Source organism: Muscardinus avellanarius, assembly GCF_963383645.1.
Source record: "Muscardinus avellanarius genome assembly, chromosome: 16".
Lineage (NCBI taxonomy): Eukaryota > Metazoa > Chordata > Mammalia > Rodentia > Gliridae > Muscardinus > Muscardinus avellanarius.
In genome coordinates this window covers 53,743,752-53,756,994 of record NC_137802.1, presented here as the reverse complement: position 1 = coordinate 53,756,994, position 13,243 = coordinate 53,743,752, and the positions used below count along the sequence as shown (strand labels likewise).

The 13,243-nt window shown below is 45.1% G+C and overlaps 1 protein-coding gene across 3 annotated transcripts in view; it reads left to right on the top strand.

The window, feature by feature from the left end:
• Positions 1-11,991, top strand: part of LSM12 (LSM12 homolog) — a gene marked incomplete at both ends in the record, with an annotated part of 34,455 nt that extends 22,464 nt beyond the window's left edge. For 2 of the 3 annotated variants that reach the window (XM_080713319.1, XM_080713318.1), the window contains 3 exons: positions 7,982-8,091; positions 10,360-10,486; positions 11,899-11,991. In XM_080713319.1, the coding sequence (XP_080569445.1) occupies positions 7,982-8,091; positions 10,360-10,486; positions 11,899-11,991 (330 nt within the window). Of the gene's footprint in view, positions 1-7,981; positions 8,092-10,293; positions 10,487-11,898 lie in introns of all 3 variants that reach the window. The other variant, XM_080713317.1, reaches the window with a different exon arrangement.
• Positions 11,992-13,243: the final 1,252 nt, after the last annotated feature.

Here is a 13,243-nt window from a genome sequence, read left to right as displayed (position 1 = left end):
TGCAAACTTGCGATCCTCCTGTCTCAGCCTCCCAAGTACTGGGATTATAAGCATGTACCACCCTGCCAGGCTCTGCATGAATTTTTGTGCCTAAAAAAGAGGGTTAAGATAATCAACTTCCTCTTCTAACTTCCAATTTTCTTTTCTTCCTTTTCTTTTCTTTCTTTCTGTGTGTGTGTGTGTGTGTGTGTGTGTGTGTGTGTGTGTGTGTGTCGCACTGTAGATGAAACCCAGGGGCAGTCTACCTATGAGCTACAGTCCCAGTTGCAGAGGGCCTTGCTAATTAGTACCTGAGGTTTTCAGCAACTGGGTCCCCCAGTCTCAGCCTCCCAAATTGTGGGATTACTAGGGTGCACCATTATGCCCAGTTTAGACAGCTGTATTTTTATTCTTTATTTTGAAACAAGGTTTCACTAAGCTGCAGAGTATCCTCACTGAGTAGCTGAGGCTGGCCATGATCCTTCCATCCTGTTTTAGCCTCCCAAGGACTGGGATTACAAGTGTATGCCACTACATCTGGCTTCTAACTCCCAATTTTGAGGAGAGGAAACATTTCTAAATTTTTTTTGTGGGAACAGTCCCCCAGTTACCAGTGCTAATTGATAGTGTCTTCGTAGGAGAAATTTATCCCATAGCACATGTCTAGACAGGAGGGTTGCAGATTCAAGGCCAGCCTCAGCAACTTAGTGAGACTTTAGCGACTTAGACCAACTTAGACCATGTTTCAAAATAAAAAGGGCTGAGGGTATTGCACAGAGGTAGAATGCTGTTGGATACAATCTCTAGTATGGAAGGAAGGGAAAGGAAAATAAATTTATCCCATTTGTACAACTTCGTAGTAGAAGCTGTAGCTGAATGTCAGGTTGAAGCATCTTTCAGGTTGCCATGAAAATATAACCTATAAAATGAAAGCTGAAGGTTTCAGGTCTAGATTCCTAAAGCTTAATTGCAGGTACAGGTAGAGGTGAGTAGTTGAGGATATTTGGACTATGGAATATAGCCAGGGGCTGCAGTTCAGCGGTAGAATTCTTGCCTACTGAGTGGGAGGTTCTGGATCCAATCCTAAGCTTTGCCTTAAAAAGGGGGGCGGGGGAACTAGAGCCACCTCACATTCATTTCTGCTGACTTCAGGTGCCCTTGCACTGGAGTTCAAATGGAGAATCACCTAGTCCATTTTCCTTTGCTTTCAGGGGAGATTGCGTAACTGGTGTTAGGGGAGAGGGGTGTGTTTTGTTTTTTGGTGGTACTGGGGTTCCTGGAAGCCCTTCTACCTCCGGGCTACACTCACAGACCTATTTTTTATATTTTTTATTTGGAAACAGGGTCTCCTAAGCCAGCGCGCGGCTGGCTTCGAACCTGTCTGATCCTCCTGTCTCTGCCTCCCAAGCGCGGGGATTACAAGCGTGAGCAACCACGCCCGGCAAGGGGTGTGGTTTTATTTTTTTTATTATTATTATTTTTGTGTGTGTGTGTGGTACTAGGGTTCCTGGAAACCCTTCTACCTCTGGGCTACAATCTCAGACCTATTTTTATATTTTTTATTTGGAAACAGGGTCTCTTAAGCCAGCCCGGCTGGCTTCGAACCTGTGCAATCCTCCTGTCTCCACCTCCCAAGAGTGGGGATTACAAGCGTGCACCAACACGCCTGGTTCTTTTTTCTTTTACTTTTTTTTTTTTTCTTTTTTTCTTTTGGTGCTAGGAATAAAACCCATAGATGCTTTAGGCTACACCCCCAGCCCTATTTTTTAATCTTTTTATTTTATTTTTTTATTATTTTGCAGGTCTGGGGATGGAACCCAGGGGCATTTTACCTCCAAGTTATACCCCCTGCCCTATATTTTATTCTTTATTTTGAAACAGGGTCTTGCTAAGTTGCAGAGGGCCTCACTAAGTAGCTCAGGCTGTCCGCGAACTGTGATCCTCCGCTCTCGGCCTCCCGAATGCTGGGATTAATACTGTGCGCCACCACACCCCACACCCAGCTAGTCTTTTTATTTTTGAAACAAGGTCTCACTGAATTGTGGAGGGCCCCACTCAGTAGCTGAGGCTGTCTGCAAACTGCGATCCTCCGGTCTCCACCTCTTGAATGCTGGGATTACAAGCGTGTACCACCACACCCAGCCTGTCAGTTTCATTCTTAAAACAATTCTGCATAGATGCTTGGGTTCCTGAGCCATCTCTTCTCTGACTGAATAGAATGATGTTTTTTTTAAGCTACTGTGTTGGGTGGCAAGGAAATTTTACTAGTTACCACAAGCTTTATAGAAGCAGCTCTGTAGCCGGGCGTGGTGGCGCACGCTTGTAATCCCAGCGCTTGGGAGGCTGAGACAGAAGGATCGCACAGGTTCAAAACCAGCCTCGGCAACTTAGTGAGACCCTGTTTCCAAATAAAGTATAAAATAGGTCTGGGAGCATAGCCCGGAGGTAGAGAAGCCCCTGGGTTCCACCCCCAGTACCACCAAAAAAAAAAAAAAAAAAAAAAAGAGAGAAGCCACTCTGTATGACCCAGCACTGGGAGATGGTTTTGTTTTTCTGGGGAAAATCTTTCTTTTTTAAAGGATTGCGACTTTAGCTAGGCATGTCCCACCCACCTGTAGTTCTAGTACTTGGGAGGCTGAGATAGGATCTCAGGTTTGTAGCCAGCCTCTGAAACTTAGCAAGGCCCTTTGTAGCTTAGTGAGACTCTGTTTAAAAATAAGCTATAAAATGGGTCTGAGGGTGTAGCTCAGAGGTAGAATGCCTGCCTTTAGGTTCAGTCCCCAGTAACTGACACCACACACACACACACACACACACACACACACACACACACGAGTTCATGTTCATGAGATGAACACCTGTCTGAGCACTAGCTACTTTCAGGATGCTCTGCTGCCCTCCAACATTTCCTTTTTTCCTTAGAGACTTGAAATTTTCTAAAGCATTGTTAAGAAAGCAAGACTCAAGAAAACTACTCCTGTTACCAGGGTTTTCTTGGTACCAGTAGCAATTTATTATTGTTCGTTAAAAATGTACCATCAAGCCGGGCTTGGTGGCACACACTTGTAACCCCAGCATTTGGGAGGCTGAGACTGGAGGATCGCGGTTCGCGGACAGCCTCAGCTACTTAGTGAGGCCCTTTGCAACTCAGTGAGACCCTGTTTCAAAATAAAGAATAAAAAATCGGGTAGGGGTTGTAGCTCAGAGGTCAAATGCCCCTGGGTTCCATCCCCAGACCCTCAAAAAAGAAAAAAAAGTACTATCAAATTCGGGTGTGGTGGCACACATTTGTAATCCCAACACTTGGGAGGCTGAGACTGGAGCCTCGGCTGCTTAGGCTCTCAGCAACTTAGACCCTGTTTCCAAATAAAATATAAAATAGGTCTGGGAGTATAGGCTGAAGGTAGAAAAGCCCCTGGGGCACCGGGGTGGTGGTGAACACTTGTAATCCCAGCATTCCGGAGGCTAAGGATTGAGGTTTGTGGACAGCCTCAGCTACTTAGTGAGGCCCTCTGTAACTTAGACCCTGTTTCAAAAATAAAGAATAGGGCAGAAGGTGTAGCTTGGAGGTCAAATGTCCCTGGGTTCCATCCCCAGACATGCAATAAAAAGAAAAAAAAAAAAGGAAAAGCCCCTGGGTTCCACCCCCAGTACCACACACACAAAATGTGCCATCAGAGGTGGGGACATAGTTCGATTGAAGAGCACTCTCCTAGCATGTATGAGGCCCTGGGTTCAATCTTTAGCACCACACAAATACAGAACACATTAGCAGCAGTTCTCTTTTCATAGAAACCGAGTGCTTTACATTTGGGATTGCCACTGCTCAGAGTGCTGTCAGGTATAGCTTGATGGAGTCAGAATGGCAGTGAGGCAAGGAAGATGATTCATGTGCTGTCATTGTATCTGCCTGCCCATGTTCTAGAGGCCAGGTGAACTCTGGCTTCAATCACTGCAGTTTTGCCTTGTTTCTCAACCCCCATCCCCAATACTGGCCATGAACCCAGGGACAGTCTACCTCTGAGCTATACTCCTTCCTTCCTTCCTTCCTTCCTTCCTTCCTTCCTTCTTTTTTTTTTTTTTTTTTTGGTGGTGTTACTGGGGATTACTGAACCCAGGGACATTCTACCTACCAGCTATACCCCCAGCCCTATTTTTTATTCTTTATTTTGAACCACGGTCTTACTGAGTTGCAAAGGGCCTCACTAAGTAGCTGAGGCTGGCCACAAACCTGTGGTCCTTCTCTTTCAGCCTCCCAAGTACTGGGATCACAAGTGTGCGCCACTCCTGGGTGTGTGTGTGAATGGGGACTTAATCCAGGAGCTTTTGCCTCCAAGCTACACCCCTTTCCCCCGCTAGAATGTTAGTATGAGCTAGCCCTTCTGCCTCCACATTCCCTTCCTCAGACAGTTTTGAAATTTAGACAGGATGACAAGGATGAGACTACCTAGTTGTGTATAACCCAGGTGAAGTTTTCTTTTCATTTTATAGCAAACCAAAGTGTGTGTGTGTGTGTGTGTGTGTGTTTTGTGTGTTACTGGGGATTGCACTCTGGGGCATTCTACCTCTGGGCTATACCCCCAGCCCTATATTTCATTCTTTATTTTGAAACAGGGTCTGACTAACTTGCAAAGGGCCTCATTAAGTAGCTGAGGCTGGCTGCAAACCTATGATCCTCCTGTCTCATCCTCCCAAGAACTGAGATCACAAGTGTGCACCACCATGCCCAGCTTAAGCCCAAATATTAAAGTACTTCATTTTACTAACAAAGAATTAAAACACTTTGCTTTGTTTATGGGTTATTTTGTTTGTTTCTTTGTTTATGGGTTTTTTGTTTTTTGGTACTGGGGACTGAACCCGGGGGCATTTTACCTTTGAGTTACACCAACAGTCCTTTTTATTTTTTTATTCTTTTTGTGATACTGGGGATGGAACCCAGGGACAGTATGCCTCTGAGCTGTACCCCCAGCTGTATGTATGTATGTATGTATGTATGTATGTATGTATGTATATATATTTTTTGGGGGTGGTGGTACTAGGGATAGAACCCAGGGACTTTCTACTTCCAGGCTATACTCCCAGACCTTTTTTTTTTTTTTTTGCAGGTCTGGGGATAGAACCCAGAGGCATTTGACCTCCAAGCTACACCCCCTGCCCAATTTTTTATTCTTTATTTTGAAACCGGGTCTCACTGAGTTGCAGAGGGCCTCACTAAAGTAGCTGAGGTTGTCCGTGAACCGCGATCCTCCAGTCTCAGCCTCCCAAATGCTGGGATTACAAGTGTATGCCACCACGCCCCCCACCCCCCTCTCCCAGACCTATTTTATATTTTTTTTGGAAACAGGGTCTCACTAAGTTGCTGAGAGCCTCACTAAGTAGCTGAGGCTGGCTTCAAACCCATGCAATCCTCCTGTCTCAGCCTCCCAAGCGCTGGGATTACAAGTGTGTGCCACCACACCCGGCCCCTTTTTTTTATTCTTTATTTTGAAACAAGGTCTCACTGAGTTGCAAAGGGCCTCACTCAGTAGTAGCTGAGGCTGTCAGGGAACTGTGATCCTCCTGTCTCAGCCTCCTTCCGAGCTACACACCAGCCCTATTTTTTATTCTTTATTTTAATTTTATTTATTTATTTATTTAGGTGGTATTGGGGATAGAACCCAGGGGCATTCTACTTCCGGGCAATGCTCCCAGCCCTATTTGGAAACAGGGTCTCACTAATTTTCTGAGAGCCTTACTAAGTAGCTGAGGTTGGCTTCGAACCTGTGCAATCCTTCTGTCCCAGCCTCCCAAGCGTGGGGATTACAATCATGTGCCACCATGTCTGGCTTTATTTTTTATTTTGAAACAGGGTCTCACTGAGTTGCAGAGGCCTCACTATGTAGCTGAGGCGGTCCATGAACCGTGATCCTCCTGTTTCAGCCTCATAAATGCTGTGATTACAAAGTGCGCCACCACACCTGTATTATTTTTTTATTTTGAAACAGGGTTTTGCAAAATTGCTGAAGTTCTAAGTTGCTGAGTCTGTTCTCAAACTTGCATTCTCCTGTCAAAGCCTCCTGAGTACTAGGATTACAGATATGTACCTCTGTACTCAGCTAGTTTATTGTTTGAAGGTTTCCTATAAAAGCAGAAAATAAGTATTTGAGAATTCTAAGCCTCTAGGAACTTTTGTAACGTGCTGGGGGTGTGAACCTTCTTTGTTTTTAAGGACCTGATGCCTGGGGAAGGGTGATTCTTTGTGCCTGTTTGTGCATGTGTGTTTAGTGTGCTATAGTGGTATTATCCTCAACTGTTCATGGGGCTGAAAAAATTTTCCAAGTCACTCCTTTGCCTTTCAGATACATTATCTGCTATTTTTTCTTTTTCTGTGTGTGTGTGGGGGGGGGGTACTAGGGATTGAACCCAGGGGCATTCTACTCTGAGCTATACCCCTATCCCCCCTCCCTTTTTTTTTTTTTTTTTTTTGCTGTACTGGGGATGTAACCCAGGGGTGGTCTACCTCCGTGCTACACCCCCAGCCATACTTTTTATTTTTTTTTATTTTTTTATTTTATTTATTTTTTTATTTTTTTGCGGGTCTCGGGCTGGAACCCAGAGGCATTTGACCTCCGAGCTACACCCCCTGCCCAATTTTTTATTCTTTATTTTGAAACTGGGTCTCACTGAGTTGCAGAGGGCCTCACTAAGTAGCTGAGGCTGTCTGCAAACTGCAATCCTCAGGTCTCAGCCACCCGAATGCTGGGATTACAAAGTGCGCCACCATGCCTGGCCCCCAGCCCTACTTTTTATTCTTTATTTTGTTTTGTTTTGTTTTTGGTGATACTGGGGTTCCTGGAAGCCCTACTATCTCCGGGCTACACTCCCAGACCTATTTTTACGTTTTTATTTTGGAAACAGGGTCTCCTAAGCCAGCACGCGCGGCTGACTTCGAACCTGCGCGATCCTCCTGTCTCTGCCTCCCAAATGCTGGGATTACAAGCATGCATCACCATGCCCAGATCCTTTTTTTTTATCCTTTATTTTGAAACAGGGTCTCACAAAGTTCCAGAGGGTCTCATAATAGCAGAAGCTGGCCACGAACCTGTGATCCTCCTGTCTCTGCCTCCCAAGCACTGAGATTACAAGTGTGTGTCACCATGCCGCCTCTTTCATTTGTTTTAACTGCCTTTACAACACATTTGTTTTGCCTCACACTAAGCTTGTACTTTTGGAGTCTCTGTCAACCAAATTATGTATGGTTGGGTAATATAGATTGGCAGGGTACCCACCCATGTTGGGAAGAATTCTTTAGATGTTTAGTAGACTGATTTTACTAGAATTTATTTTGGTTAGTTTGTGATTGGTCCACCAGAGGGCAGTGGAGAAATAGGCACAATATAGAGTTCAGCCCATTTTTGTGAAGAGGAGAGCAGGATTGCCTCAGCTCAGATGGAAGCAGCTGTATTAAGATGACATTTACTTGAGTTCTGACTCCACTTGTGAGCAGTGGCAGAGCTGACCACCTCAGATTCTGGTCTGTGCAGGTGTGTCGTACACCTTCATTTCTCAGCCTGAGATTTTTAGCATAGTTGATAAAACATTCTTCTTTTTTTCCTTTAAAATGTATGCCTTTTATCTCAGACCATCACTTCCCATCACACAACCTTCAGTCATACTTTGCTTTATTTTCTTCCTAGCCCTAGCGCTGTTTGATGTTTTGATGTTTTTGTTTACTTGTTTATAGTTTATATGGTTATTTATAGTTCCCCCATCACCCTTCAGGCTATATCTCTAACCTAGTGTAGTGCATACATGGGAGGCACTCAGGAAGAATAAGATGGAAGGGATGTCTTCCCAGCACAGCAATCAACTATTTGGGTATTTTATTGTGGAAGTTTTTATTGGTTTTACTTTGGGTCTCTGATAAAATTGAGTCTTTTGACATTTCCTCAGCTCAGGTCCTGATGTTTGGGAAGAATGAAGGTGAATGTTTTTCTGAGTCTCTTTCTTCTCCCCATCCTAGCTTGCAAGCAAAGCACGGACGGAGAAGGAGGAGAAGCTGAGCCAGGCCTATGCAATCAGTGCTGGTGTCTCCCTAGAGGGCCAGCAGCTCTTCCAGACCATTCACAAGACGTGAGTTGGGGGACCATAGGGGTCCCTTGTCCTGGGGGGTGTTGTTACCTGGCTGTGTTGATTAGTAGCAGAATTCTAGGTGGTTGTCTTCTTAAAAGTGTACCAGAGCCAGTCATGGTGGCGCACGCTTGTAATCCCTGCGCTTGGGAGGCAGAGACAGGAGGATCGTGCAGGTTCGAAGCCAGGCGTGCTGGCTTAAGAGACCCTGTTTCCAAATTAATAAAAGTAGGTCTGGGAGTATAGCCCGGAGATAGAAGGGTTTCCAGGAACCCCAGTACTACCAAAAAAAAAAAAAAAAAAAAGACCCAATAAAAAAGTGTACCAGAAACCGGGCGTGATGGCGCACCTTTTAACATTCGGGAGGTGGAGACTGGAGGATCTTGGTTTGCAGACAGCCTCAGCTACTTAGCAAGACCCTTCACAAATCAGTGAGACCCTGATTATTATTTTCAAAAAATAAAAAGAACAAAAAATAGGACCAGTGGTGTAGCTCAGAGGTAGAAAGCCCCTGGGTTCCATCCTCAAAAAACAAGTGTACCAGAGAAGCTAGGGCATGTATTTACAATGCCCCAGCATTTGGGGTACTTGTTTGCTTCTTTCCAAACAGAAGAATAGGGCGTGGTGGCGCAGGCTTGTAATCCCCGCGCTTGGGAGGCTGAGACTGGAGGATCAAAGCCAGCCTCAGCTACTTAGTGAGGCTCTCAGCAACATATTGATACCCTGTTTCCAAATAAAATATAAAATAGGTCTTGGGGTATAGCCGGGAGGTAGAAAGCCTCTAGGTTCAACCCCAAGTACCACCCCCCAAAAAAAAAGTGATTAAAAATAAAAAGATTTTTGCCGGGCGTGGTGGTGCACGCTTGTAATCCCCACGCTTGGGAGGCTGAGACAGGAGGATCACATGGGTTCGAAGCCAGCCTCAGCTACTTAGTGAGGCTCTCAGCAACTTAGTGAGACCCTGTTTCCAAATAAAATATAAAAAAGGTCTGGGAGTATAGCCCGGAGGTAGAAAGCCTCTGGGTTCCACCCCCAGTACGAAAGAAAGAAAGAAAGAAAGGAGATAGTGTGATAACAATAAATCATTTTCTCTGAGCTTCAGTTCTATGTCTAGAAAGTTTAGTTTTGGATTAGATCACTTATAAAGGTGCCTTCCAAACTTGGTGGTCCATACTGAAGAACTTGTGATTTCTTTCTTGTTTATTTTTGTTGTTGTACCTTTCTCTAAAAGCTGTTGCAGGTTTATTAGGGAGAGTTCTGTCTGTATCACTCTTTCCAGCCATACTTTGGGATGAACATAGGGGATTGGGGAGAGCAGAGGGCACCCTTCTTACCACCTCTTAAAAGACATTTTGTCACAGCAAAAGTCATTTGACTCCACCAGCTTCCCTAACTGTTGAAAGCTGAGCATTTGACACCTCTCCCCCCCTGCCTTCTGTTACCTATTTAACCACCCTGGGTCTGGTGCACAGATGGCAGCTGGCACCACAGAGCTGTTTGAGGCCATGGTGTATCTGAACATTTACAGGTATGTGAAGGAACTCTCTTGGTAACATCATCTGCTCTAGGGTTCCCCAAGTGTGATCTAGGATGTGTTTTCCCAGGCTGGCAAATGCCCAGATGTCTGGTAATTGAGAGGGGCCAATTGGAGGAATAGCTCCCATGGTAGGTAGTGGAGGCAGAGTTCAGTTCATTGTAAGATAAATATGATTTTCGGGAGGCGGTAATTTTCCCTAGACCAAGGCTGGGCAGACTACAACCATGGACCAGATCTGCTCCTTTGTGTGTGTCTTGTGTGTCTTCAGTGGATGTTTTTGCACATCACAATGACAGAATTTAGTAGTTGTGACAGAGCCCATCTGCAGAGCCTAAAATAGCTACTATCTGACCCTGGATAGAAATGATTGCAACCTCTGCCCTAGGCTATTAAATAAATTGACTCTAGTGGCCCAAGTCTAGTTGTTTATTTGTAACTGAATTTGGTTTGGACTGTTCAGGCTCCCACCAAATTTTTTATGGTTCTCCAGGGCATTGATGCTTAAAAGAACAGTTCTGAGTTTTCCTCAGGATAAGTGTGTATCTGTTTCCTTGCTTTCCTAGTCACCTGTGCCCAGAGAATGCTTCTTGGCTCCTCTCTCTGGGCTGCTGTCATCTAGTGTTGGCTGAGTGGAAAACTGGGAACTTGGGCTGAGCCTCGGGAGTTAGTTCTTCTTCAGGGAGGAGGTGTGGCTGTCTCCAGGAGCTAACATTTCACCTGCTTTCTTTTTCTAGCATAAAAGACTGTAAATGGCAAGAAAAAAACATCGTAGTCATGGAAGAAGTTGTTATTACACCCCCCTATCAAGTGGAAAACTGTAAAGGCAAGGAGGGGAGTGCACTGAGCCATGTACGCAAAATAGTAAGTAAAGGAGCCATAAAACTTGAGGGAGAGAAAGGGCCCTTGGCCTTCACGTACCAGCAGCAGAGCAGGACATTGTGCTTTTACGACTGTGGCACCTCTCTAGTAGCCCTGCCTGATGTCCCTGCACCCATGGGGTCTGCAGCAGTGACTCGGCCACTCCTGCAGGGTTGGAGTCACTGGGCAGTGTGGATAAATGAGTGGTCACCCCATTTCCTTTGCCACACAGCTTTTTAGAGTTGGCTTGGCCATCCCATTACTTTAGCCCTGAGAAGTTCTCATCCCGAGTTGGCTTTTTCTCAGCTACAGATACTTTCTAGGAACTAGGAAGGGTTGGTTCGTGTAAATCAGTTGTCACTAGATTCTCTGACCCTACATATATTACTTTCTAGATTGCTTTATATAGCGTTTGTAAAAAACACTTCTCTCTCTCACCCCCCCCCCCCTTGGGAGACAGGTAGGGGTGTGTGTGTGTGTGTGTGTGTGTGTGTGTGTGTGTGTGTGTGTTACTAGGGATGGAACTCGGGGGGCATTCTACCTCTGAGACACATCCCTACTCTGTTCCCTCTTTTATTTAGAAACAGGGTCTCACTAAATTGCAGAGGGTTGTTGAGGCCGGCTGTGGACCTGCAATCCTGTCACAGCCTCCCCAAAAAAGTAAAAAGTATTATAAGCTGGGCATTGTGGCACATACCTATAATCCTAATAATACTTGGGAGGCAGAGACAGAAGGATTGCAGGTTCAGGGACAGCCTCAGCATGTAGTGAGACTCTCATCAACTTAGCAAGACCCTGTTTCAGAATAAGAATATAAGACTGGAGGTATAGCTTGGAGGTAGAGTTCCCCGAGGCTGAATCCCCAGTACCATGCACACACAGAAAACAAGTATAGACCGGGAGTGGTGGCGCACGCTTGTAATCCCCGCGCTTGGGAGGCGGAGACAGGAGGATTGCGCAGGTTCGAAGCCAGCCGAGCTGGCGTAAGAGACCCTGTTTCAAAAATATAAAATAAGTCTGGGAGTGTAGCCCGGAGGTAGAAGGGCTTCCAGGAACCCCAGTACCACCAAAAAAAACATAAAAAAAATAAACAAGTATAGTAAGACTAATAATTCTCCTCCTCTCCACTTTTTCATTCTGTACTTCTGTAAAGAAGTAAGAATTTGAGATCCTCTCATTTTATTTTATACTTTATTTTATAGATTGAACTTCTTTTAGTCAATTTGAACTACATGGCTAAAAATGTGCCTGAAACAAGAGGCTCCTGCCCATCTGTGGTTGGGAAGGCCAGTAACCAGCGAGGGCAAAGGCGCCTGCATCATCTGTGCCAGATAGCTGGGTGTGGCGGTTGAAGCCGGGGCTGGGTTGCTTCCTCTCCTCCTCCTTTCTGACTGGACTCTCCTGGTCTCTTTCAGGTTGAAAAACATTTTAGAGATGTGGAAAGCCAAAAGATACTGCAGCGTTCACAAGCCCAACAACCACAGAAGGAGGCTGCTCTGTCATCCTGAGTCCACACACATGGAGGACTCTTCAGCATCCAGCCAAGGAGGCCGCAGTGGAGGCCTCAGCGGAGGCAGGCCGGGGGAGGGAAGGGATCCTATATTTCCTGTTGGCTCTTGTTAACAAAGGGCCAGCGTTTCCAAATCTAGACTTGAACAAACAAAACACCCAACAAAAAAGAACAAGAGAATAATTTACAAGTTGAATCATTACTTGACTAACAGACTTCGGTCCACCATGTCCTTGTCACAGCCCCCTTCTGAACAGTCACCTTGTTAATTTTATTTTTGAAAAGTCCTTTCCTGCTCTACCCTTTCACTTCTGACTTTCCTTTCCTAGTCTGTCCTGCCATTCTGTTTTTATAAGTGGCTACACTTGCCTTCTGAATGATTGAAAGAAACTTTTACATCTTTTCTTCCAAAATAAAAGTAACAAGCTGACTGTGATTCTTAAGTTGAGACCTCAGCAGCAGACAGCAGTCTCACTTTAAATTTTTCTTTTTTTTTTCTGTAACTTTTTTTTTCTTTTTTGCACAGGGCATGGCTTGAATTAGTTTTATTTTTCTTAACTTTAAATATATATATGAAAATATATATTAAAATGTTCTCTAAATATTTTCTGCTTCTTGCAGGTCTCTTTTTACTAGATCATGGCCACCTCATCTTCCCATCTCATTCCTCTGAAAATAAAAATGTGTTGCCCTTTCCACCACCCATAGCCAGACAACTAACTTGACTTAGTTAACAGCAAGAATCTTCTGCAGCACTTTATAAAGCCAGTGTGTGCAGATGGGATTTGGCTTTGAGGGTTCCTGACGGCTTTTCAGTCCTTAACTATATATGTATGTCTCACATTTGGCCCCAACCTCAGGACTCTCCCTCTGCCTTTCTTTACTTCATGGTACTAGAAGAACCTCTTTGCTGCTCTCTATGGGCGAGTCAGCTGCCCTTCCTCCTGTGCCTCTGCAGGCAGACACCCTTGCACAGCACAACTCCGCTCTTCCTCCTCCAGGGATGATGTTCTTTTCTAAGAATAAGAAACCTGGAATCTGTGTACCCTGACCTCTCTTTAATCTATATCGAGAGCCTCTTCTAGCCCAGGAAAAGTTTGGGTGACCTCCAGTTTCTCTTCTCTTACCATCCACCTGCTCTTCTGCCTTGCCCCCACCCCCCAAATCTTACAAGCTAATGATAGTTTGTATTTGCTCTGCCAATGGGCAGAAAACCTGAAAAGAATTTCTGGACTTTAGCCCACCAGTTT